The following is a 27261-nucleotide window of genomic DNA, read 5'->3' as shown; positions in this document are numbered from 1 at the left end:
AGCTTTATTCCTAAGTTTCTTTCTATTTTTGGTGCAATTGGAAATGGGATTTTTTTCTTAATTATACTTTCTGCTGCTTCATTATTATGGTATAGAAATGCAGTGAATTTCTGTACATTGATTTTGTATTCTGCACCTTTAGCGATTTCGTTGATCAGGTTTTGTGTGTGTGTGTGTGTGTGTGTGTGTGTGTGTGTGTGTGTGTAGTCTTTCAGGTTTTCTATGTATAGTATCATGTAATCTGCAAATAATGAAAGTTTTACTTCTTCCTTATCAATTTGGATGCCTTTTATTTCTTTCTTATTTGATTGCTGTGGCTAGGACTTCTAGTATTATGTTGAATAAAAGTGGTGAGAGTGGACATCCTTGTCTTATTCCTGACCTTAAGGAAAAAGCTCTCAGTTTTTCTCCATTGGCAGTGATACTAGCTATGAGTTTTTCACACATGGATTTATATAAACCTACTTTGTTGAGGGTTTTTATAAAAATGAGTGTTGTATTTTGTCAGATGCTTTTTCTGCATCTATCGAAATGATCATATGTTTTTTGATTGTTTCTCTTATTGATGCGATATATCACGGTGATTTATTTGCAAATATTGAACCCCCTTTTCAACTCATGAATAAATCCAATTTGACTGTGGTTAATGATTTTGTAAAATGCATTGTTGAATTCAGTTTGCTAGTATTTTATTGAGGATTTTTGCATCTATGTTCATCAGGGATATTGGCCTATAGTTCTTTTTTTATTGGTGTCTTTATCTGGTTTTGGTATCAGGATAATGCTGGCCTCATAGGATGAATTTGGAAGTTTAACTTCCACTTCTATGTTTTGGAATAGTTTGAGAAGAATAGGTATAACTCTTCTTTAAATGTTTGGTAGAATTCACCTGTGAAGCCATCTGGTCCTTGACTTTTGTTAATTGGGAGTTTTTACTGATTCATTTTCTTTGCTGGTCATCAGTCTGTCCAAATTTTCTATTTCTTCCTGTTTCAGTTTTGCTAGCTTGTTTCTAGGAAACTGTCCATTTCTTCTAGATTTTCCACTTTATTGACATATATTTTTTCACAACATTCTCTGAGAATGGTTTGTATGTCTGTGGTGTTGGTTATTTCTCTCTTATTTGTGATTTTATTTATTTGAGTCCTTTCTATCTCTCTCTCTCTCTCTCTCTCTCTCTCTCTCTCTCTCTCTCTCATCCCTTTCATCCCTCTCATCTCTTTTATCTGTCTCTCTCTCTCTCTCTGTTTGAAGTAGGCTCCACACCCAATACAGAGCCCAATGAAGGGCTTGAACACGTGACCCTGAGATCAACATCTGAGCTGAGATCAAGAGTCAGATCTTAACTGACTGAGCCACCCAGCACCTACCTCTCTCTCTCTCCTCTCTCTTTCTCTCTCTATCTCTTTTAATAAGTCTGGATAGAGATTTATCAATGTTATTGAGTTTTTCAAAGGATCAGCTCCTGGTTTCATTGATGTGTTCTATTGTATTTTTAGTTTCTACATCATCTATTTCTGCTCTAATTTTATTATTTCCCTCCTTCTTCTGGTTTTAGGTTTTGTTTGTCGTTATTTTTCTTGCTCTTTTTGGTATAGGTTAGGTTGTTTATTTGAGATTTTTCTTCTTGAGGTAGGTCTGTATTGTGAATAGCTTCCCTCTTAGGACTGCTTTGCTGCATCCAACAGGTTTTGGATCATTGTGTTTTTATTTTCATGTACTTTGTATTTTCATGTATTTTGTTTTCATGTACTTTCATATTTCTTCCTTTATTTCTGGTTGACCCATTCACTGTTTAGTAGCATGTTATTTATCACCCATGCATTTGTGGTCTTTCCAGATTTTTTTGTTTTGGTTGACTTCTAGTTTCAAAGTGTCGTGTTCAGAAATGCATTCTATGAGTTTGATCTTCTTCAGTTTCTTGAGGCTTGTTTTAAGGGCTAATATATAATCTATTCTGGATAAGTTCCCTGTGCACTTGAAAAGAATGTGTCTTCTTCTATTTTAGAATGGAATATTCTGAATATATCTGTAAATCCATCTCTTCCAGTGTGTCATTCAAAACCATTGTTTCCTTATTGATTTCCTGTTTAGATATCTGTCCATTGATGTAAGTGGGGTGTTAAAGTCCCTAACTATCATTGTGTTATTATACCTTAGTTCCTTTATGTTTGTTATTATGTGTTTTATGTATTTGGGTGGTCCTATGTTGGGTGCATAAATATTTTAAATTATGATATCTTCTTTTTGGATTGTCTCCTTTATTATATAGTGTTTTTTCTTTGTCTCTTACTACCATCTTTGTTTGAAAGTCCATTTTTCCTATATAAGTATTACTACTCTAAATTTCTTTTGAGATACATTTGCGTGATAGACATTTCTCCATCCCCTCACTTTTAATTTGTAGGTATCTTTAGATCTAAAATGAATCTCTTGTAGGCAACATATAGATTGGTCTTTTTTGTATATATTCTTTCACTGATGTCTTTTGATTGGAGCATTTAGTCCTTATACATTCAAAGTTATTATTTGATAGATATGTATTTATTGCCATTTTAAAACTTGTTCTGTGTTTGTTTCTGAAGACTTTCTCTGATTCTTTCTTGTCTTTCTCTGTTTAATGTCTTGCTGTTTTGTTTAGTGACATATTTGCATTTCTTCCTCCTTATTCTTTGCATATTTATTAGTAGTTTTTGATATATGGTTACCATTAGATTTATATATAACCTCCCCTGCATATAGCAGTCTATATTAAGTTGGTAGTCATTTAAGTTTGAACCCAATTTTTTCCTCTCCCTACCACATTTTTGGTTATTATATTTTATATCCTTTTTTGTTGAATTCTTTGACTAATCTTTTACAAAAATATTCATTTTTACTGCTTTTGTGTTTACTACTTTTATACTATTACTTTTGGTCTCTCTCTTCCACTCAAAGAGTCCCTTTTAATATTTCTTGCAGAGCTGGTTTAGTGGTCATGAACTCCTTTAGTTTTTGTTCATCAGGAAACTATCTTTCCTTCTATTCTGAATGATAGCCTTGCTGGATAGAATATTCTTGGCTGCAGATTTTTCCCATCCAGCACTCTGAATATATCATGCCACTCACTTCTGGCTTGCAAAGTTTCTGCTGAAAAATTTCCTGCTCACCTTATGGGTTTTCCCTTGTAAATTAAGGACTTATATTGTCTTACTGCTTTTAAGATTTTTTATTTATCACTATATTTTGCCAATTTAAATACAATATATCTTGGTGTGGGTTTGCTTTTGTTGCTTTTGATGGGAGTTCTCTGTGCCTCCTGGATCTGGATATCTGTTTCCTTTCCACAGATTAGGGAAGTTTTCAGCTTTTATTTCTTCAGATAAATTTTCTTCCCCCTTTTCTCTCTCTTCCTCTTTTGAGACTCCTCTAATATGGAATCACGGAGTTTGCCATGTCTATTCTTGTTTTGCATAATTCTTTTTTCTCTCTTTTGTTCAACTTCATTAAGTTTCATTACTCTGTCTTCTAGGTTACTAATTTCTTCTTCTGCTTCTTCCATCCTGCTGTTCATTCCATCAAGCATGTTTCTTATTTCATTTATTTCACCCTTTATCTCTGCTGTTATTCCTTATCTCTATGTTAAGGTTCTCACTTTGTCTTATACTCTTTTCTCAAGTCCAGTGAGTATCCTTATGACTGTTTCTTTAAATTCTCTAGCAGTCATGTAACTTACATCTGTTTCACTTAGATCTCTGGCTATGGCTTTGTCCTTTTTTCATTTGGAATAAATTTCTCTGTCTCATTTTGTCTGCCTCTCTGTGTCTCGTTCTTTGTGTTAAGAAAATGAGGTATGTCTTCTGCTCTTAAAAGTACTGACTTTATGAACAAGAGGTCCTGGAGTACCCTGCAATCCAGTGCTCCCTGTTTTCCAGAACTTGGCACTTCAGGAGAATATCCTATGTGTGTTCTTTACATTCTGCTGTTGTGTCTGAGTCACTTTTCTTTTTGGTGCATTTGTCTGCACGAACTCTCTGCCTGTCATGGGCTGTGCTTACTTTCTGTGGTGTTAGTGGGACACAGGCGGGCCAGTTCTGAGGGGGCATGCCTGTGGGGAAACTTGGGAGCAGGGCAGTAGTGTTAGCAAAATTGATGCTGTTCAATTAGTCCTATGACAGATCTCCAAAGCACTCCTGTTGGCAGGCATTCAGAGGTGCAAGGCTGAGCATGGAGTGCCTCAGTGTCTGGAGGGGTGTGGCCGGTTATGGCACATGGTCGTAACCATGCACCTGACAGCTGGGCGGAGTGGGTGTGTTAACCAAATTTGCTCTGAGCCCAGGGCCAAGGCTGACAGGCTTGGAGTGGGTGAATCCTCAGGAGAACTCATGGGGAAGGTGCACTACTAGCAGGGTATAACAAGTGTCTGTGCAGCCCCACTTCTTGCAGGTGGCTCTGTTTATGGTGAGGGTGGGGGAGAACATGGTAACTTTCAGCTGTTTTGTTTTTGGAGAGGTCTCCCAACACACTCCAAAATCAGTGTGAATAGATCTGTCTGCTGTTTCTCCACACACACACACACACACACACACACACACATTGTGCAAACTGCCATTTTTATGTTGTCTTCCCATGCAGGCTGCAGTCTCTTTAAGGTGTCAACCCAGCCATCACTCACCCTCTAGGCTCACCCAGTTCTGAGTCAAATGATGTTTAAAGGTCCAGGCTCTGAGTCCACTGGTTTTAAAAATTCACAGAATTCAGCCCCTTTGGTTTTTAATTTTTTTTTTAATGTTTATTTATTTTTGAGAGAGAGAAAGAGACAGAGCTCGAGCATGGGAGGGGCAGAGAGGGGGACACAGAATCAAGAGCAGGCTCCAGGCTCTGGGCTGATAGCACAGAGCCCGATGTGGGGCTTGAACCCACAAACCATGAGATCATGACCTGAACCAAAGTCGGTCACTTAACCGACTTAGCTACCCAAGTGCCCCAGCCTTTCTGGTTTTTAAAACCAAACATTATGGGGATTAATCTTGCTCATGTGAGCTCCCTGGTATGAGGGCCTGTTTCTCTGTTCTTTCCCTGCATGCAGCTTCCTCCTTCCTGCAGGCAGCCTCCCTCCACCTTTCTGACCATTACAGTCTTTTAGATGCAGCTTCTTATATATATTTAGTTTTGCAACTTGTTCAGTCAGTCCTCAGGTCTCTCTCTGGCTTACTGAATTGGATGTGTAGGATATCTAGTTGTAAACATGGGACAGGGAGAGCTCAGCTTCCTCTTTGAAGTTTTTTCTGCTAATTCCAAACTCTGAGATCCCTCAGATACATCTTCTGTTTACCACTTTTTTTCTAGTGTATGGTCATATTTTTCTTTCTCTGGATTTTATATAATTTCTTTTTGAAAATAAGCCATATGATAATATGTTAAAATGACTATTAATTTGGAATTATTCCCTCCTGTCCCCCTATCTCAAATTCTTGTTTCTCTTTATTTATTTTTTTTTGTGTGTGTGTGTACATTTAATCATGTATCCGGGCTTGATCGTGGAGCCTGTCTTCCCTGAATTGTTAAGCTTCTGATGTTTCTCTTGAATTTTCTTAGTTTTCTTTTTCTTTCTTTCTTCTTTCTTTCTTTCTTTCTTTCTTTCTTTCTTCCTTCCTTCCTTCCTTCCTTCCTTCCTTCCTTCCTTCCTTTCATTCATTCCTGGCTTCCTACAATTGACTCTAGATCAGCATAGCTTACTGGTGAGTCAAGTTTTGGTCAGGGGTTATATTTAAACACTTTGTGTCAAGGAGGCACAGTTGCCAGTGGATTTGCATGTGGGTTGGGAAATGTGTTCAAATCCAAGCAATATACAAATCTGTCTGAACTTTTATTTTTCAATAGACCTTTGTAACTCCTCTGTATATGTGAAGGTCTCACATTCAGCCAGGAATATGCAGATGACTGGGATTTTCTTCAGTTTCTACAGAGTTTATGAATGACCTTGCACATTCACTCAGTTTTCCAGTTTGGCAGTGATATGTTAGAACTATCAAGACCTGTCATGACTAATTCCACAAGTTCCCCTGTTAAATTTCTAGCTAGTCGAGATAGTCTGTATTTTTCAACAGCCAGTATTGCTACCGTGGGCTACTGCAGTGTTCAGTTTTCCTGATATTTACCACCAAAGTCACTGTCATCTTCAACATCTCTGAGCATGAGGTTTTCACATGTGCTGCTCCAAATGAAGTTGGCCCTCTCCAGTGGCAGCAAAGCTGCTGATTGTGTGGCATTAGATTCATGGAAAGGGAGAAGAATCATGGAAGGTTTTTTAGAAGGCTTTTTGGAAGGATAAATAGAAATTACACAGAGAAGACATGGCAAGCAAGGACATTCTAGGTAGGGTCACTAAGAAAAGTGATAGTATGGTGAAATGTGATTTTAATTTCCTTTTTCATCTTCTCCCTTACCTACCAACTTTGATTCTTCATGCTTTGCACCCAAGATTTATTGTCTGATTAATATTTGTTAACTCTTCTTAAAGTATTCATGGAATTTTTTAAATTTAATGTGACCGAGAGTTCATGCCAACACCTTTTTGAATCTGTATTCCTCTTACAAGAGGATACTAAAACTAGATTGATCTATGGTTAATCATGAAATTTTTGGAGCTTATACTACCACACTTGAAAGACTTAAAGGCTTGGCAGACAGGTGTCCAGAGATAAAGAGATTTAGTACATCCAATTTGTAGCCCAGAGCTCTCTGGTATGACTAGCTGTTGTCATGGCCACAACTTAGTATGCATGACCCTTTTTAAACTTCAGAATATAGTCTCATAAGCACTGATATAATAAAGAAGCTTGAGCTTTTATTATTTCTTTGAAAAATATAGTTTGTATTTTTTTTCACTGTAGATTTGTATTTGATATAAGTTAATTGAATCTAACAGTAGAAAATGGAGGTAACTCAAGTCTTCTGTAGGAATATGGAACACACTGCATGTTGATTCTTATAAAATTCCTACAAACATTAGCCATTAATCTCCCACCCACCATTACTCACACCCTCCATGCACACATGCACACACTGGTTTCTCCTTAGAAAGATGAATAGGCAGAATTTAAATATACGAATGGTATACCAAGGAAAAATTTTAAAACAATTGTAGTTAATTTTTTAAAGATTCACTAGGTGCTGAACACTAGACCTCAACAAAACTATATCATTCAATCCTTACACCACCCAATACTATTATAATCCATTTTGTAAATAAAGACAAGTTTCAGAGAAATTAAGTAACTTACCCAAATTTCTGTAACTAGAGAATGGGAGAATCATGTTGTAAACTCAGGCAATCTGAATCCAGAATCCTACCTCCTAACCATCATGCTCAGTTATTTTATACTATCAGATTGAACCATGCAGAATTGCCATTTTGTAAGTCAAAACAGTTAAATATCAGTAATTTTTATACAATCCAATCGTAGACTATCTCTTATGTTTAAGAATAACATACATGTGCAGCAAAATGTAGTGGGAGCAGCTCTAAATTTAAAGTCCAAACAATCTAAAAAAAATAAAAAAAAAAATAAATAAAGTCCAAACAATCTAGATTCAAATCAAAGCACAAAACATTAGCTGAGCAATTTTGAGCAAATAATTTACCATCTCTGAGTTCTTTACTCATATGCAAAATTGAGTAACAATATTATCTACCTGAATGGAATTGTTATGAGGAGCAATAAAATAATCTAGAAACAGTATGTAAGTGATGAATATTGTTGCTAGTATAATCTGAAAAAAGATACATATAAATACATATTGAAACCTTACAATTTCCATATTTTGTCAACTGGCGAGAGAGAAGGGTTGGAAACAGAATTAATTTTGTTCCTTGCCACGATACTATGGTACTTCAAGAAAGGTGAAATAAGTAGCAGAATGCTTTCTTTAGCATCTGATCTGGAAAGGTTGATCTGACCTTTGTTGTAACAAGCAGATCAAAGCATTTTTCCAGAACCACACAACTTAAAAAACTTCTTCATGTGATCCTGATGAAATAGCAGATGAATTAGCAGGGCAATATACCTCTATAGCTCATTTCTAAGGTTGTGAAGATAGTGATGTGCTTTTAAAACCAGAATAAAAAAAAGATCATACGAGCTAGAAAAGAAGGTGGAGATTGTCAATAAATATTTGTTGACTGATGGATTGATCTTGAAGGCTGCTGAAAAGGTGACATAAATTCAGGTGAAAAGGGACACAGTTTATTGTTAGCAAGAATTGAAGTAAAATGATGAGAAGGAAATTAAGGCAGTTCACTCATTTGGAAACTGGCAGTTGGGAGGAGGACTTTTGAATACAGGGGGATTTGAAAGATTAACAGCAAATAAAAATCCCTTAACATAAGGTTCAATTGATTTATTTCTTCAGTAGCTATTCACAGAATGTCTCTATGGCAAGTCATTATGATAGGTGCTACAAGAGAAAAAGACAAAAGATAATGTCTCATGTAAGAGAACTGTGTATCAAGAAAGATAAAATACAATATAAGGAGCTGACCTTGAGGAAGACCACAACTACAGTATGAGAGGGACTATGTTATGTATGATTAGGGAGAAGGATTAGTGTTTTACTATTAGACTTCCCTTTATTCAAGTGTTAGATACTTGCATTCTTGCCTTCCTCCTTATAGGCACTCATTCTTTAATTTTGTTCAACAAATTTGTATTGAGCATATACTTCCCATCACTAAGTGATGAGAAGGATGAACAAGACAGTCCTCATTTCATGTTATTTCCAGTTGTATAACTTTGGAGAAATCACTTAACTTTAAAACCTTGGCTTTCTTTTTTGTTTTAAAGTTTGTTCATTTATTTTGAGAGAAAGGGTGGGGAAGGCAAAGAGAGAGAGAGAGAGAGAGAGAGAGAGAGAGAGAGAGAGAATATCCCAGTCAGTCTCTGCACCATTAGCGCAGGACACAACACAGGACTTGACCTCACAAACAGCAAGATCAGGACCTGAACTGAAATCAAGAGTCTGACACTTAACTGATTAAGCCACCCAGGTACCACAAAAACTTGTCTTCCTTAATACTATAATTAACATTAAAATGTCTCACTCCCAGGGTTATTTTAACTTTTAGATCAACTTATGGTAGTGCCTGGCATGTAGTAGATACTTAACAGAAGGTGGTGGTGGTGGTGGAGGAGGATAATAGTAGTAGTAATTAGTGTTATTAGCTGTTTTGAGGGGGTAATTTAGAGACTAGAGTGATAATTTCCAGGAGATGGTTAAGAAAAATATTTTTGACTTTGTGGAACAGCTTTATGTTGACAGTAATAGAAACTTCCCACATCCCCACGTAGAATGTAGCTCTATGAGGGCAGAGGCTTTGTGTACTTTGCTATCGTATTCCTAGGACCGAAGAACACACTACCATAGTACCTGGGAAATTTTAGTCATTCAAATATATATTTCCCAAGTAATTGGGCTTTTAATAAGCATAGATTAAAATAAAGACATTTAGTGTGTACTATATGACATTAATGAAGATACCAAAGAGAAAAGTTGCTTTATAGAAGCTTCAGCACAGGGGCACCTGGGTAGCACAGTTGGTTGAGCATCCACCTCTTGGTTTGGGCTCAGGTCATGATCTCCCAGTTCATGGGATCAAGCCTTGCATTGGGCTCTGTTCTGTAAGCCCAGAACTTGGATTCTCTCTCCCCATGTCTCTCTCTGTCCCTTCCCTGCTCATTGTGCACACTCTGTCTCTCTCAAAATAAATAAGCATCAAGAAAAGAGATGACTATATAAGCTTCAGCACAATTATTTGACTCAAAAATGTTTTCAGAGATAAGAAGTAAAGTTTGTATCTAGAAAAGTAGATTGCGAACAGCTGGTGGATGTTCTGAAGTGTTCTTTAAGGATAAAGAAAAATTACTTAAAGCTACTTGTACAGCATAATTACATGATAAAAACATTGTTTTTTAGAAAGATAACTCTCAAAGGATATGAAGAATCAATTGATAGTGAAATATGATACAGACAGAAATATTTTTAGGAAATTATGTTGTTGATCGTAAGAAAGTAATAGTTTATGACTTGAAATGGGATGTTGGTTAGGTGTCGATAACAAATATAAGGGACATATATGAAAAAGAGAATTCCCTTAAAGATACAGAGAATAGACTGGAGGAAATTATGATTATAATTAGGCATGATTAGTCCTGTCTCAAACTTATTAAGACTAGGGTGACACTAGGGCATTTACTTAGGAAATAAAAGTTGAGTGAGATTGTGTAACCAAAAGGGACAGACCTTGGCAAATGCTCATATCTGGCAAAAAGAAAGCAAACAGATAAATGGAGTGGACAGAGCAGTAGTGAGGAAACCAGGAAGGATATCAACCACTTGACACAAGAAAAGGGGAGTTTCAAGTGGTGGTCACTCCAGAGTGTCAAATACTGCAGCAAAGCAGAGAGGATGAAGCCTGGGAAAAGATAACTGTATTCCAATGTGGGAAAGTATTTGTGGATCCTCTACTTTTGTATGATGGTGGAATACATAGAAGATGGCAAGACTGAGGAGAGAAATTGAGGATAAAGAACTGGGTGAATTGGTATTCTGCCTTTTACTATAGTTGGATTATACCTAAGAGAAAGAGAAAATAGTCTTTGCTATCTGCTCACATTATCAGCTTTGTCAAGTCTCAACTTACAGTTCAGGACTCTCTTTTTGTTTCTCTAAATCGTTTGGCATATGCTTTGAGCTCTTGATTCTCTTGGACATTGCTTATAGTTGACCAAGTGGTTTGTATATGGGGATAATAAAGTGAGCCTGATGGAACAAAAACCTGGTATATCATAATGACTTTATAACCATTGATCAATTGTGTTCTTAACACCATTTACTGCTCTCAAAGAGCATGTTTTAACTTATAGGATATTTAAACCTCCAAAAACAAAACAGTATCCATTAAACTGGAGCAAAGTGAAAGCATTAAAATCACCTATTGCTACTCCATTCAGCATATGGTGCAAAGCAAGGGAGCAAAGCTGAGAAGAAATGTGCCATTTCCAAATCAGAGGTAAATCCAGTTCTGAACTTACTAAGTACTATTTTTCCTTCATTTCCTTCATTACAGAAGACAATGTTTTATAGATATAGATGATATAGATATAGATACAGATATAGATATATAGATATATAGATATAGATATATAGATATATAGATATAGATATAGATATAGATATAGATATGGATATAGATATGGATATAGATATAGATATATAGATGCATGCACATACACACACATACACACATATATATACTTTTCATAAATGTAAGAACCCTAGCTATTTTCCTTAACTTCTTTTCACAAAAATACCGGGAAAGTTTATAACATTTTTTTTACAGATAATAAGGTATTTAATAATAATAATTTTCAAAAACCTGTGGTTTCTAATTAAATGAAAAACACACAGTAATTATTGAATGTAAGATCACTTTTCTAGACTCAAAGTTCTGTATTATAAAAGATTAATAAAAAGGCAGAGGAGATAACAAAAACAAAGGAAAAAAATTTTAAGAATGGAACATATTATAGGATACTGATTTTTTTTCTATTTGGTGGATGTTATAATTTAGCAGTTCACTGAGCTCAGAAATTTAATTAAGATTAGAAGTTTTAACATGAAAACAGGATTAACTGATAGAATACATTCAGGTAACTAATAGGAATGGTGGTCTTACCAAAATTAGAATCTTGACTAAGAATATCAATAATTATTTTTACAGCCTATGTTTATTAAAAGTAAGAAGTACTATGATTCGCCTCTTTTCAAAATGTGTTTTTTAAACTGTTCTCATTATAATTGAATAGTATTTCTAAAATAACCAGGCCCACACCTTAGATTAAAACAGATGCTCTACATAGCTTAAAAAATTGCTTACTAAGTTTTTAACCGATATTGACACTTACACAAGTGTGTATAACACGAAAAAAGATGAATTCTAACAGCTTGTAAGTGGCAAAACTGGCATTAGAATTCAAGTCTTTTGGATCCCAGAATCAGAGCTTTTTATTTCTATGTGATAATTCCTCTTAATGTAAATGGAGGGCACAATTTGAAACAGTGGAGATCGTATAGGAGAAGGAATATTAGTTAAAGGAAGTAATGGACAGCTTAGTTGTGTGCCACTGTGTCTAATGATGTTCTTATTCTGGTTAGAGCTTCCATGTTGGTAGATGGACTCTCACTTTTTCAGTACCTGATTGTTTTTCATCCATTCAGCAGAGACACTTAAAGTCAAATGTGATGAAAAGATGAAGATGGCTCTTTCTTTTAGATTGAGGTGGAACAAAACTCCTTCGTCTTGCCCCCCCCCCCCTTTTTCAAAGAGAAAAAGCTATGTTTTATTTCTTCCAAAAGTCTCAGGGTCTTTGAGGAGAAGAAATGGGAAGGTTCTGATGGTAACAGTCTTGAATAGATGTAAGTAGAGCTGATGATACTACCATTTAGTTTCCTCCCTGATGGGGAACCTTACAGGTTAAGGAGAAAGGACATGGCAGGGATACATGGAGGTCAGACAACAATCCGCTGGTAGGATTATAGGTTGCCAATTGGGATCTTCAAAGTAGAGAGTAATTGAAAAACCCATATTAAAGTTTGTCAGGTACACCTTGCCCAAAGTGACAGAAAGGAATATGACTAGAGAGTAAAGTCCTGATGCTAGGAGGTCAGAGCAGGGAGGAACCTCAGGGATCATTTGTCTGCATGAGAAAATTCAAGCACCATGACCTTCTCAGGGTTACTCAGCATGTTAAATCACAGAATCAAGGCTGTAATACAGGTCTTTTGACTCTGAGGACAGTGCAGTCTCCAGAAGAACACTCTGAAGAAGTGGTCCATCTTACTCCCTCTTCCTTGGTAAACCCATCTCTTCCCTATTCATTCTCATGACACTTACCTGTTAACACATTCAGTTTATACCACCTCCTCTATGAAGTCTTTTCTGATTTCCTCCAGGTGCAATTGCCTGGTCCCTCCTCTATGCCACCTCTGCTGCTACGGTCTACGGGCATCTACACAGCAGCCATATCACTGTGTTGCATGTTAGTATTCATCTCCCTCTATCAGAGAGAGGTCTTTGAGGCAGGAGCCATGTATCATCCATCTTTGTATCTCTAGGGCATATCATCATGCCCAGCACACAATGGGTTGTGTCAGATTATGTTTTAATTCATGTGTACAGTATTTAAATTAGAAATTAGCAATGCATGTGTATTAAAAATTTCCTGAGATAGACAGGTAAATGAAAGCCATATTTTATAGGAAAATAAAGTATGTGTTAAGGGCTCCCTATATTTACTTAAAGATGGAGAAGCGTTCAATGACTGTTCAGTTTTCAGAGTTCTCAGGTGACTTGGTTCTAGAGTTTTCTGGAGACCAACTATGAATAAGGCATGATGCCAGAAGCTACAGTGGTGCAATCATGAGTAAGATATCATTGATATCCTAATGAACATGGCTCTGTAAGGGATACCATGGGAAAGCCTTAGGAAAGTGAATGCCAACAGCAGAGTAATGTAAAGATCAAGACTGAGCAAGACAATGTTAAAAAGAAAATGCAAGAGGGAGCAGACACAGATTGGAAAAAAGTCCAGTTCAGGTAATATTCTGAGTGAAGGCTACAATGACCTGATCTGAGAGGGAAAGCTAAGATGATTCTTCTCCTCAAGACAGTACATCTTAGATGGGTTCAGGAAAGAGATGTTTACGTTAAAAAAGGTTTTAGTGGATTTTGTAGAAGAAAACACGTTTATTTGCTTATTAAATTATATTTTATGTTACTGGGGGAAATTAACAAACATTCAATAATTGATCATATAAACCTTGTGAAGCTTGTAGATTATTAATCCACAGCTAGGTAAAATAGCTCTCACTACTGAATACCTACCAAAGACCTACCATTAACCTGTGTAATCTTACTTATTGCTCCCAACAACTTCATGAAGAGAATTGTATGGTATTATAGCTAACTATAATTTCTTTATCACTTAAGATATGTGTCAAGCATTTTACATTAATTATCTAAGTTAATATTCACAATAATCATATTAGGGAAGTACTTGTTAGTACCATTCTACACGGGGGTATTAAGGGTTAGAGAGATCAAGGAAATTGGCTATATTCACATATCTCATTAATACGGGAACTAGGATTCAAAGAGGTGTCTTTTTCTTCCCCCACTCTTGAAATCATGATCTTACCTACTGAAAATAATAGAAGGTACATAGGAGATTCAAGTGTAAGGAGCCATAAAGCATTGTGACATGTTTGCTGCAGCTGCAGATGAAGCAGAGTGACTGGGGCTCTGTCTTGCTCTGGGAATGGCAAGAGGGCATGAAAACCAGCTGCTCTAGTCTCCATGATCATCACATCCTCTCCCAAAGCAACAGCTTTATATGCAAAACCATAATACTTAGATATAAGTCTTGCTTACTATGTCATAATTACTTTTAATAAAGGGCAGAATTAGTTCATCATCCATCACATTATATCCTACTAAGAAATAAAATCTATATAAACAGCAAACAGCCCTCACATGTGGCAAGAGTGGAGCTGTGGTTCTAGTCCGCCTTTATGTTTCATATATTGGGTATCCCACTTCTCTGGGGCCTTAGTATGTTTGGTGCCACTTTAAGGACCATGTGTTTATTGAGAATAGGGATCATATTTTAAATCTCTATTTTTTTCAATACCTGTCACAGCACTTGGCACATGACACATGCTCAAGTATTTTTTATTATGTGGAATTATGTTTAGTTTTTAAGAAGCCAACACTTTGATATTACTCTGTAAGCACTTTTTATAATATGTGATATGGGGTTGTATAAAACTTTACTTATCCAAGATTTTAATATGTTGTTAGCTTTAATTAAATTACACATGTGGCAAGGAACAAAATAATTGGAGAAATCATTTCTTAAGATACAAATTAAATCACATTAAAATGTGGAATAGTTCATGTGTGTTAGACCTCTTTTCAGAAGATTAAAAAACACTGCATTTAAATTATCTGATCATGTGGACAGTTGGTTGAAGTAGCACTGAAGGGGGAAAAGGGCAGTGAGAGAGCACTCAAAGTTTATGAAATTATAACTTTAAATACCAAGTTTGAATTTGAATGGGTCACTCTCTTCTGTGTGATGCCAAGAAGGCTACGTGCCCAGATCAGTCAGGACAATGTGTGGCATCAATTTGATTTTCTAGCCCCCATAGAAACCTACCAGCTGTCACCACAGAGCCATTAGGTTCAGGAAAATGAACTCTCTGAAAAAAAAAAAACAAACAGATTTTTCAAAATAGCGAAATTCCCTCTATATCTACAAAAGTGCCAATCCTCTCACTTTCCTAGTTCAAGGTGAGAGGAGACTTTAAGTGATGGTCAATGCCAGAACCCAATCTATGTAGCTGTCCAGGCCCTGAACTATCAGGTACATAAAACATAACCTGGGTGCTTAAATATCACAGGAAGTATTACCGGTCAAGAATAGCAACAACAAAAAAACGCATGTAACAGAATTCTTTCCAGGAAAAGAGTTTTATGAATTGAAAGACATATATTGGTAAACTGACTGGGCAGAGAGGGAGACCACCAACGCAAGTTCTGACAATAAATTGTCTTTAAGCTCCTCCAGAGGATAATGGAAGCCCATTCACAGCATAGTTTTTTGTTCATTTGTTTTGTTTTTTCCTGGGAATACATAAAATTATGGATGGGAGAAATTACTGTTTATACTTCTTGTCTCTTTAGCAAGCAACCACTCCTCTAAATAAATGTGGAAAAAAAATTATTTAAAAATACTGTATTGGTGCATGCATTTGAAAAGTTGCTAAATTTTCACGAATGTCACAACCCTCTCTTACGTACCTCTGATTAAAATGCAAGTATACTTAGTTGTGCCTTCTATCCTTTAGCCCAAGGTCTTTGTCAAGTGAAATTGTGGGATTTCTTGTCTCAGGGGTCTTGAAGCAGAACATAGATCACACTCTTCTAGTGATGAGAAAATAGACAACTCTTAATGGCTTTCCTGAACTCCCCACACTGGCTCTTATGATAACATGTCTTAAATGTTCTCCATTCATGGTGGAAATACTGCCTCAGCTCTTCCAAAAACGTTTCATTCCTTTATAATTTTACCAAATCCTGTTAGAGTCATAAGATGTTTCTTTGCTTTTTTTGAAAATAGTTGAAACACAATGTTACATTAGTTTCAGGTGTACAACATAATAATTCAACAACTCTGTTATGCTATGCTCGCCACAGGTGTAGCTACCATCTGTCACCATACAGTGCTATTATAATACCTTTGACTATATTCTCTGTGCTGTACCTTTTATCCCCATAATTTATTCATTTCATAACTGGAAGCTTGTATCTCCCACTTCCCTTCATGCACTTGGCCCATCCTTTCCCCTCCCTTTCTCTCTGGCAGCCATCAGTCTATTGTCTGTATTTATAGCTTTCATTCTTCTTTTTGTTTGTTCATTTGTTTTGATTTTTAGATTTCACATATGAGTGAAATCATATGGTATTCTTTTAAAAGCAAGTTGACATCCCAATCTAGATGGCATCATCTCTTCTTATGAAGACATTATGGATACTAGTGAATTAAGCAAATTACATTACTTTCTTGGGTTGAAAACTGAAGACCCATAGAGTCTTTAAGCCTCCAAAAGTTCATCTAGCTGACCAGGGATCTTTTGAATAGCAATTAGGATATGTATCTATAGTGAATGTTGGAACTAAAATCAGCATACATGATCACAGAATTGTTAGGCAAAGATTCTGGTAGACTATGAATGACTAGGCACTTTTATGCCACTAAAGGATTTTTGTCTTTTAAGTACTTCCTAACAGAATTTCTTTCAGCCTGAGCCTTTAGATTGTATTATCAGAGACTTGTTTTCCTTTCTTTGAAGTTTTTTTTTTTTTTTTCTCCTCACTTTGCAGCACTTTGATAATGTGAAGGGCTTCACTCTAGAGAAGTCACTGAAGCAAAGAAAACTTCACAGAGCCATACTGAGAGAATTAAAACATATCACATTAATTCATCCTTCCTTTCTGTCTTCCATCAACTAAAGAAAGTTATAAAAACAAACAAAAAAAGAATTAATACGGAAACACACACATATAGGGAGCTGGAGTTTTATTTTATACTTTTGCACATGAAGAACAAAAACCTCCATAAAGCTGCGAAAGCTTTCTAGCATCATCAAGTCCTCTTCAATGAGTCATTAACTTGCTGAAGCCCAGAAAATCAAATTTGGTTTAAGGCTGTTTGATAATGTAGTAACACAGTAAAATGTGATTCACCAATTAGCTCATGTAATTAGAAAATCAACAATATGCTCTAAGTGGCTGGTGGACACACATAAGTAAAGTCTATTGTCGTTCTTTATAGTTGCTGATTATAACCACACCTTCAGTTGATGAGACTGCATCCAAATTCCTTATGGAAAAGAATCCACAAATATCTGTGTTTACAAATAAGATTAAATAAATTAATACTTAGTTCAGTCAGTCATTCTGTCACTCCTTTTTTTTGTTTGTTTGTTTTTCCCCTTCATCAATTCTTTCTTTCCAGGCTCTGTTAACCAATAGTGCTTCTGGTCCTTATCTTTATAGAGCTCTCAGTCTGCAAGAACTATGTTAAACTCTTCTAAGGAAGGAAAGTCAACTGGTTAAAACCCTGCCAAAATGATGGTTTAAAATCATGGTAGTTAAAAATTAGTCTTTCTAGACAATCCCTAAATACTAATGATGTTGCCGAGACGCATGGAAGAAAAAAGACACAGACAGCTGAGAATTTTCTCATGCAGAGGTTTTTGCCTGGCTGAAAAGGACTCTGTGATAACAATGGCAATTGAATATCTGTTAGGTTATTTTAAAGCAACTCTTCATCTATTGTTTATACACACCTGTTGATGCGTAAGGCATATATTATACATTGCTATGTTTAAGTATTTTTCTTTGTAAATTCATGTCAATGTAAGAGTTTAGATGTTGTTAAACTTTCTCACTAGGAATTTCACACATTTCCTACTTCATTTTTTTCTTGTTGCTACTAAGGTATATGGACATAATTACATGGTCCAGGGCTTCCTAATAAATATAATGAGGATAATGGGGATGAATTACCTGAGCTTGAGCCAGTAAAAAAAAAAAAAAAAAAAAAAGTATTTCTTATCTGATATGGTTCTTCTTAATGCTTTTCTTTCGCAAAATATGATATATGGTTATACTGCCTTCTCCACTGACTTTTTAAGGTTGTATTTTAGTGTTCATTCATGGAAATTTTAAAAGGTATTAGGGAATTATTTTCTTGTAACTGTAACATTGCCCCTAGGTTGTTTATTCTTTGTAACCTCACAATGCCTATTTTGTATTGTTCCCTCTGCCGTAAATATCACAAATTCTAAGGAATGCAATAAGCTTTGATTATTTTTGTAGTTCTGCTCATATATTTTATAATACCTTAGACTATATTTTATTTGGATGAAAACATAAAATCACAGACATTAAGAAAGTGTGGTTTATTCTTAGCCAGTATGAAACTTAACCCCAAACATTATAAAAATGCAGCCATCTCCCCCTCAACATGTATTTAACATTCTTTCTTTTTTTCTTATTTACAGGTCAATGGGACAGAAATTGAATATGAGTTTGAAGAAATTACATTGGAAAGGGTAAGAAAAATCGAATAATTGAAAACCTCAGTCTTGCATTCAACATTCTGCATCCTAATGGATTGTTTTGTGAAATCACACAATTGTGTATTTTACCTTGGAAGTTTCCAACAGGACTCAAAACAAAAATATTAATGAAATGCTTGCAGTGGAGGGCACAGAGACAGACCACATCACCAGAATGTTCCATATGTAAATGGCATTGCCAAGATATGGAGAAATTAATGAGAATGACAGAAATATTCAGTGAGCTAGTATAGCACTTTTTCCTATCGTTTCCATTATTAATGTTTTGCTATACATTTTTAGATACATTACAAAAATTTTCATTTATACATTAGTAATGCTATCTCATAACTACCATTACCATGCATTTTTTAGTTTAAAAAAACAAGCAGTGCATTTTAAAACCACCTCCCCCATGGAAAAAAAATGCAGCAATCCTTCAGACCTCTGCAAATTTGTTATTAGGTCCTTGGCAGGATTTGACAAATAAGCAAAATTCTGTGTAACAACCCTAATATATAAAGATAGTTTACAAAACAGTAAGAAGAAGGCCTAAAACCGCCCAGAAAAAAATTACCAAAAGCATTAATAGGACATTCATCAAAAAAGAAAAGACCAATAACATATGAAACTTGTTCAAACTTATTAATAAACAAAGAAAACAATGATGCTGATTTTTGTCTGTCCAACTGGCAAAATTTTAAAGGAAGGTTAATACTCATTGCCACGGAGTGGGCCTGGAAATTGTTACAACCATTAAAAAAAGCTCTTTGGACAAATGGATCAAAAGCTTTAAAATGAGCACCCTTTTTGACTCAGAAATTATAAGAATGCAGAAAGACACAACGAATATTCATATTGGTATTGTTTATAACATTGCAGATTGAAAAAGACAAGTGTTTAGTAATACATTATTATATGTCCAAATAATAGAAAATTATATTAAATTACATTATAATAGTATTTTTTAAGAATATTTAACTACAAGAATGGAAAGCCTAACTAGGTTATCTTATTAAATTAAAAAAAATTACATTTCATAATGGTGTTTAAAGTATAATCCTATAAGCACGAACATGAATAATTTGTGTTCATAAGAATATACATAAAGCCTAGAAGGATATGTGCCAAAATGTTAACTCTTATTAAGGATTTTGGATAATTTTTAGTTTCTTCCTCTTGTTTATATTTTTTCCTACACATTCCACAATAAACATATGATTTGCTTATAATAAAAAATAAAAATGTAAGTATTTTTCTAAGCTTTATCATTCAAGTATCAATTTAGACTCTAGACCTGCACTTAAATTTATATCTTCTTTTAAGTTTACTGATTATGCACTTTCCTGAGTCAGGGAATCTTTCATTCTTAGCCTAATTTTTATTGAGCATGAGTGGTTTCAAAAGGAAATTTACATTAAAAGTTAAGTGTTTGACAGATGTGTTCTTTAAAACTTCCATTATGAACTTTGGTTAAATTTTAATGACATGCTAAATGAAGAAAAATGAGGCTTAAGGAAAATTAACCCAAATGAAAAAAAAAGAACACATTTCTCCTACTAAATCACTAATCTTCTCCCTAGGACTGGCTATATAATTTGCAAAGCACAGTGTAAAATGTAAATGTGGAGCCCTTGTTTAAAAATTATTAAGAATCAAAAAAGATAGTAAGAGCCCAACATTAAATGCCATGTGACCCTTCTTAAATGCAGGACCCTGTTTGCAAAGATCTCTCACTCACAGAGTCAACCCTTCTCTCTCCCCACACCCCGACACTAAATATGACATCATTTTGTTACCCTGGTTTTATAGGTTAGAAAATCAAAGCTAACTTTGGTGTGAGGTAGAACATTCAGTGGGAGTCAGACAGCTGTGTGTTCTAGTCTACATTTTGACACTTCCTTGCTTCATGACCTAGTGTGTCATCTCATCTCAGTCACTCTGAACCTTGTCACTGCCATTAACAGCACTCCCTCCCAAAAAGCTCTGTCAAGCACTGTCTTCGTTGAACACCACCTCCTCTCCGTTCTTATCATCTATTCCAATACCCCCACCTCAGAACTTCTTCCAACTCCATTGGGACCTCAAATCATAGATTTTACCTTTCCTCTCCAGTTTTCTCCAGGTTTCATCTTTTGTATGCCCACCCCTACCCCACCTACCATACTCCAAGTCTTCCTGTCACACACTTTTAACATTTCATCTCCTCTCTCCCTTTCTGTGTTCACCCAGCAAAGCCTCAGTCCTCCATTCTCAGCACCTGGGCAAAGAATGGGTCCACAGAAGCACTCCTTCATCTCACTTGAAACATACAGCTATTGATTTCAAGTGAACCTTCAAAGCATCCTAATAATTCCTATACGTTTTTAGAAAAATCACTTTCTCATTCTCTGGAACAATAGGTTCACAACTTACTTGGTCTCCTCAAATCTCAAACACCTCTCCCTCATACTCAGTCTCAGCTGTTGACCTCTCTCCCTGTGTCCTTGAGAAAATCCAAGCAATCAAAGAAGACCATCTTACTTTCCTACCACCAGGTCTGTTAGTGTGCTCTCCCTGTTACAATGGGAGAATGTCCCCTGCTCCTTTACTAGGCCAGCCCTTCACTTGTGACCTGCACTCCATAACCTCTTGTCCATTGAAGGACTTTGCTTCTATAGTTTTCTCCTCTCTCTCTCCTGCAATATCCGTTGCTCTCTATGTTTTCCTGGATAAACATAATACAGACATGATGTAATCTCTCTCATTAAAAGAGAGGAGTCCTCTAGCAATGGAGTCCTAAAAGAAAAAGCAAAACAAAACAAAATGTCACTTTCCCCAATGTTCTCCTTCTATTGTTTCATGATTTTATTTTTCTTTACCAAAAATAGAGGAAAGTTGTCTGTCTTCAATAACTCCACTTCATTACTTCATTTTCCTATTTTAAACTAGTTCATGTTTTCATCCCCTCAGTGGCCCTAAAACCATCTTTATCAAAGTCTTTACAGGTTCCATCTTGTTAAATGCAAGCAGCAGTTCTCTGTCCTGAGTTCTCAGTAGCATCTGATGCAGCTGTCACTGCCTCCTTCCCTCAAGATGATAATTTCTTGCCTTGCATAATAAAACATTTCTCCTACTTATTCACCATCTCATTGGTACCCTTAGTCTCCTTGTTAGCTCCTCCTATAAATATTGGAGCATTCCAGAAACCCAGTGGACAGACCTCTTCTCAATCTCTCCTCATTCCCTAGTGATCTCATCCACATGCATGGCTTTAAATACCAATTGTCAACTGATGATTCCCAAATCTGAGTCATGACCTCTCTCCTGCATTCCAAATGTAAACAGCTAACTGTCCAGTTGGCATCTCTGCTGAATATCAAGAAGGTCTTCTAAACTTAGTATATTCCTAACAGAATTCATGATTTCCCTGCACTCCCTACCCTTGGGGCAAAAACGACTTCTAAACTAATATTCCTCATCTTAGCTAATTGGTTCTATCATTTTCCTTATTATTCACCCCCCCCCCCCAATCCTCTAGGAGTCTTGCTTAATTGCTCTTTTTCCCTTGGCATCCAGAGCAAGTCCTACCAGTGCTACCATAAAAATATATTTCAAAATCAATCAAATTTTACCACTGACCCTGCTGAATTCAAGTCCAAACTAATATCATCCCATGCCTGGACCACTTCAGTAGTTTCCACTTTCGCCCATTCTTTTTCAAAAGAATAAGCCAGATATACCACTTCTTTTCTTAAAATTCCACTCATTATCATCACCTGCAAAACCTTATACACTCTGACCCCTGCTTCTCTCTCTGACATTATGCCCTCACCACCAACTCCTATAACATTTCACTGTAGCCATATGCACTTTCTTGTCATTCCTCCCCAAAGTCAGGCTTTTCGTACCTCAAGGTCTTTAAATATGTTATTCTGTCTTCTTGAAATAACCTCCCCTTGGATCTTTACATGACTTGCTCTTTTCACCATTTAAATATGTGCTCAAATGTCTCAGAAAAGTCTTCCTTGCACACCCCATTTAAGTTAGTACCAGCATCCCCCTTACACTTTTTTTCCCATTTTCATAGCTTTATTACTTTTTTAAATGTTTATTTATTTATTATGTGTGTGTGTGTGTGTGTGTGAGAGAGAGAGAGAGAGAGAGAGAACGTGTACAAGTGGGGTAGGGGCAGAGAGAGAGAGAGAGAGAGAGAGAGAGAGAATTCCAAGCAGGCTCGGCACTATGAACTGCAGAGTCAGACGTGAGGTTCTAACTGTAAGATCATGACCTGAGATGAAATCAAGAGTTGGATGCCTAACCAACTGAGCCACCCACGTGCCCGCTTTATTACTTTTTTAATTGCACTTACCAATATCTGAGATTTATGTTATTACTTTATTGCTCACTTTGTTAATATCTATCCCCCTTCCTAAATATATGCTGTATGCAAATACATAGTCATTTCTGTATCCAATTTGCCTAGAACACTGTCTGGAATATAGTATGTACTCTGAATATTTGATGTATGAATGGATTACGCCAATGCTCTAGCACTGCAAATGCAGTGAAGTAAAGACACATGGCCTGCATTTGAATTTTGGCTCTATCACTTACTGGTTGAGTTACTTTGAGCTGAATGCTTAACTTTTCTGGGCTTTAATATTCATACCTGAAAATGAAACTAAAGTGTTTATAATTTTCTCCTAGGGTCTTTGTGATGATTAAATGAGTTAATATAAAGGTTTAGGACAGCATGTATAGTTGCTATTCTTAGCATTTCCTTTGTGCTAATATGGTAGTTCTCTTAAATGTTATTTATTAGGATCAGGAAGGAAGCTTAATAAAAACATAGCCTACTAGTCTCAGTGATCTAACAAGTCTCATTAATAAGAATTTCTCTCATATCAGTTTTTTTCCAGTTACTTTGTTAAATATCAGACATCCAATGATTAAGAAGTTATGGATCTTGCTATAAGAACTTACAGCTTCTACTTTTTCTCCATTTAAATCTAACATTTAATTTAGTAACAAACTAGTCACATTTATGTGACACCTCTATGAAGTGGATACATACATCTCTATGAAGTGGTTATTGCCAACTCCATTTTACATATTAGGACACCGACGCTCCGAAATTAAATAACTTCTTAAAAGTCACAATGTTAGTAAGGGATGGAGGTAGGATTCAGACCTATGCCCAACAGATACCAGAACCTAAACTCATTGCCACTGAGTTAGATTGCCCTCAAAATTAAGTTCAGGTGTCATTTCCTCCAAGAAGCATTTCTTGACTTTCCCTCTTGGGCAAGGTCCCCTTATTATAAATTAATACAAGTAGAGAACTTCTCACACTAAATGATGAATAAAATATGTCTTTTCCACTGACCTATGAATTCCTTGATAGGAGGAATTTCATTATAGTGTTCTTTATATTAGCATGATGATTTAAAAAGTAAAAGGGAAGTTACTGAACAATTTCGGGACAAGTTGATGACTCCTCTTCCTCTACAGCATCATTGTTCAGTGCATTGGCCACTTGCCACACATAATGAATTCCACAAATGTCTAATGTTCATTTAGTTGTCAAGCACAGTCCTGGGCATTGTCCTTGTTTCATAGAATTTTACAGCCTGGTAGAAAACACAAAGAAGTAAATAGGCAAAAACCATGAAGAATAGCAGAGTGCTGTGGATACCTGGCCCAGAATGGAGTACTTCCTTGAGGCTTTATACCTGAGCTTACTTAGGAAAGAGGAGAAGAAGCAAGCCATGGAAAAGGGAAAGGAAGAAGAAGGTCTCTCAGACAGGGAACAGCAGATGCAAATGTTCAAGGACCCCTGGAAAAATAACGTCCTCAAGGCACTGCAAGTAGTCCAGTCCAGTAGTCCAGTTGAGTCCTCAAGGCACTCACCTTGAGGTAGGGCTTAGAGGGAGAGACCAGGCTGGAGTGTGGGAGAGGCTGAGAACATAGATACTTTAGATAATATACAGAGGGCTTTAAATTTTATCCCAAAGGCACTGGAGAACGTTTGAATAATTTTAAACAGAGAAGTAACAAAATCATATTTGTGTTTTAAAAAGATTACTTTGGCTGTGTTGTTGGGTGTACATTTCATAGGATGCAGGAGATAATTCAGGAGATAGTGCCATTTAAGACATATCATTTAACAGCTAAATTCTGCCAATGGTGATGAATATGGTGATAACATATTCAAAATATGTGAAGAAGCAGCTGGGTGGTTCAGTCAATTAAGCGTCCAACTTCAACTCAGGTCATGATCTCGTGGTCCTTGAGTTTGAGCCCCGTGTTGGGCTCTGTGCTGACAGCTCGAACCCTGGAGCCTTCTTCAGATTCTGTGTCTCCCTCTCTCTCTGCCCCTTCCCCGCCTGTGTTCTCTCTCTCTCAAAGATAAATAAACATTTAAAATTTTTAAAAAATATGTTAAGGATGTTAAAAGAACATATTCTAATGCTTTTTAATATGGGAAATGCCAGAAAGAGCAGAAAAATCAAGGATACCTAGATTATAATCCAACAAATTCCTTTCAGTAGCACAATCTGGGTTTCTCAGCATTGGCCACCTGTGATATTTCATATCTTTCTGACACCATGGGCTCTTACGACAGTATACTCAGCTACTTTTGTAGCTGAGTATAAAGTCTATGCCTCTGAGTGATTTATCCATTATTCATGCATGAAGTTAATAGGTTATGTACCCCCAGTATGACTTATATCAAGAGAGGCTAGTTTACCCGGCATGGATAATAGATTCATCATGGATTTATAACCCTAACCATCATGCATGACTACAATTTAGCAGAGATATTGAAGTGACTATATGACTATCTGCCATCTCCTCTGACCCCCGCCCCCAGCCTCCAAAAACAAAAACAAAAACAAATATCATTTGGAGTACTGTCCTGACAGCCGCAGGATGTATGATCATGGGATATTATTTGAATGTTCCATCTGATGAGTCAGGGATATTCTTTTGCAATTAAAAAGAAATCAAAAGATCTGAGCTATCTTCCTAAATGTACAGCAATTTGTAGGGCAGAGTAAAGTGACTGATTTACTGTACCCTCCAAATTCCTATAGAATTTGGGTATAAGGTGGGTGGGGATTCTGAAAACAGTATTTGTGAACTGCTGGGTAAAACCCATTAAGAGTTGTCTAATGGACAACAACTGATGGACCCTCTAGATTCATCCAGGTATCAAATGAATTGGAAAATCATTGGATGTCTGAATCACTTAGGCCAAATAAATTTCTCTCAAATGTTTGAATTTTAATGAAGATGAAGAATACCAAATTCAAATAGAATTAAGGATCTAATTACTTCAAATAACATGGAAGCTGTGGGTTTCTAAATTCCTGATTTTTTTCTGTGTCTCTGCAACTTTCTCCAATTTGACATAACAGGAATAAAAAGCCAAAGTCCCAATGATATTTGTCATCTGTATATATATAGTCATCTGTAGCACAGTCTTATTCTAGTCTAGTTAAATAATTTTTAATAATAGGTACATTTCTTAAATGAATTACAAATTTTATATATTCAATTATCAGTGTATATTTTAAGTGTGTTTGAAATATAAGGCACAGTGTATACAAATAGTATGTGCATAGAAACCATTTAAACATAAATGTGTATTTAGTTATAAACAAAAATATTTACTTAATATGTATGAATTTTGATCAGACCTTTATTGGCTTGGTTGAAAATATCACAAGATTTATGGAACAGAGTAGGTTTATATAAGCACTGGAAAGGAACACAGTCTTTCTACTCAGACTTTACTTTGAATCCAGGATCAGCCACTTCCTATGTGACCTTGAGCAAGTTACTTAACCTATTAAAGCCTCAGTTTTCTCCCTAATGAGTAAGATACTAATATCTATCATATAGCATGTTGTGAAAAATAGAAATAATATATGTATAATGCATAAAAGAGTTAATGGAACATCATAGGTGCTCAATATTATTTGCTATTATAAAATGTGACATGCACACATACACACTTATGTAGGCTTCATTTTTTTTTCTAAATTGTTTGTTTATTTTTGAGAGAGAGAGAGAGAGAGAGAGGCAGAGGGAAAGGGAGACAGGATCTGAAGTGGCCTCTGTGCTAACAGTAGAAAGCCCGAATGCAGGGCTTGAATTCATGAACTGTGATATCATGACCTGAGCCAAATTTGGATGCTTAACCAAGTGAGCCACCCAGATGCCCCCATTTTTTTTTTCTAAAATGTCACTGTTCATGTAAGTTCAGGCTATGATTCTGAGGCTAGGTCAAGTGACAAATGCATGCTTCCTCTTTCCCCTGTATGTGTGTGACTGCATTTATGGTGAATGATAAGCTTCTTAAGTGATCCCCCAAATGTACATATATCCAAGTATCCCTGTATTCTTCAAGCACATCAAGCGCATAAATGGAGCCTGCCTTTAAGTTTGCAGCCATAACTTCCTGTAGAATAACACAGTACTGTTTGTAGCTCAGTTCTTTGTTAACTAACAAGAATTTAGTCCAGGCTAGACAAGCAGTTACAGTGT

At 36.0% G+C, this 27261-nt stretch overlaps 1 protein-coding gene across 18 annotated transcripts in view; it reads left to right on the top strand.

Moving 5' to 3' along the window:
- DLG2 (discs large MAGUK scaffold protein 2) overlaps window positions 1-27261 on the top strand; it is a 2113447-nt gene that overhangs the window by 1450254 nt on the left and 635932 nt on the right. For all 18 annotated transcript variants that reach the window (XM_078433028.2, XM_078433029.2, XM_078433030.2 and 15 more), the window contains one exon: window positions 18670-18720. In XM_078433028.2, the coding sequence (XP_078289154.1) occupies window positions 18670-18720 (51 nt within the window). The remainder of the gene's footprint in view (window positions 1-18669; window positions 18721-27261) is intronic.

The sequence above is a fragment of the Panthera onca genome, chromosome D1 (genome assembly GCF_046562875.1).
Source record: "Panthera onca isolate mPanOnc1 chromosome D1, mPanOnc1 haplotype 2, whole genome shotgun sequence".
Lineage (NCBI taxonomy): Eukaryota > Metazoa > Chordata > Mammalia > Carnivora > Felidae > Panthera > Panthera onca.
This window is presented reverse-complemented; position numbering and strand designations above follow the sequence as displayed.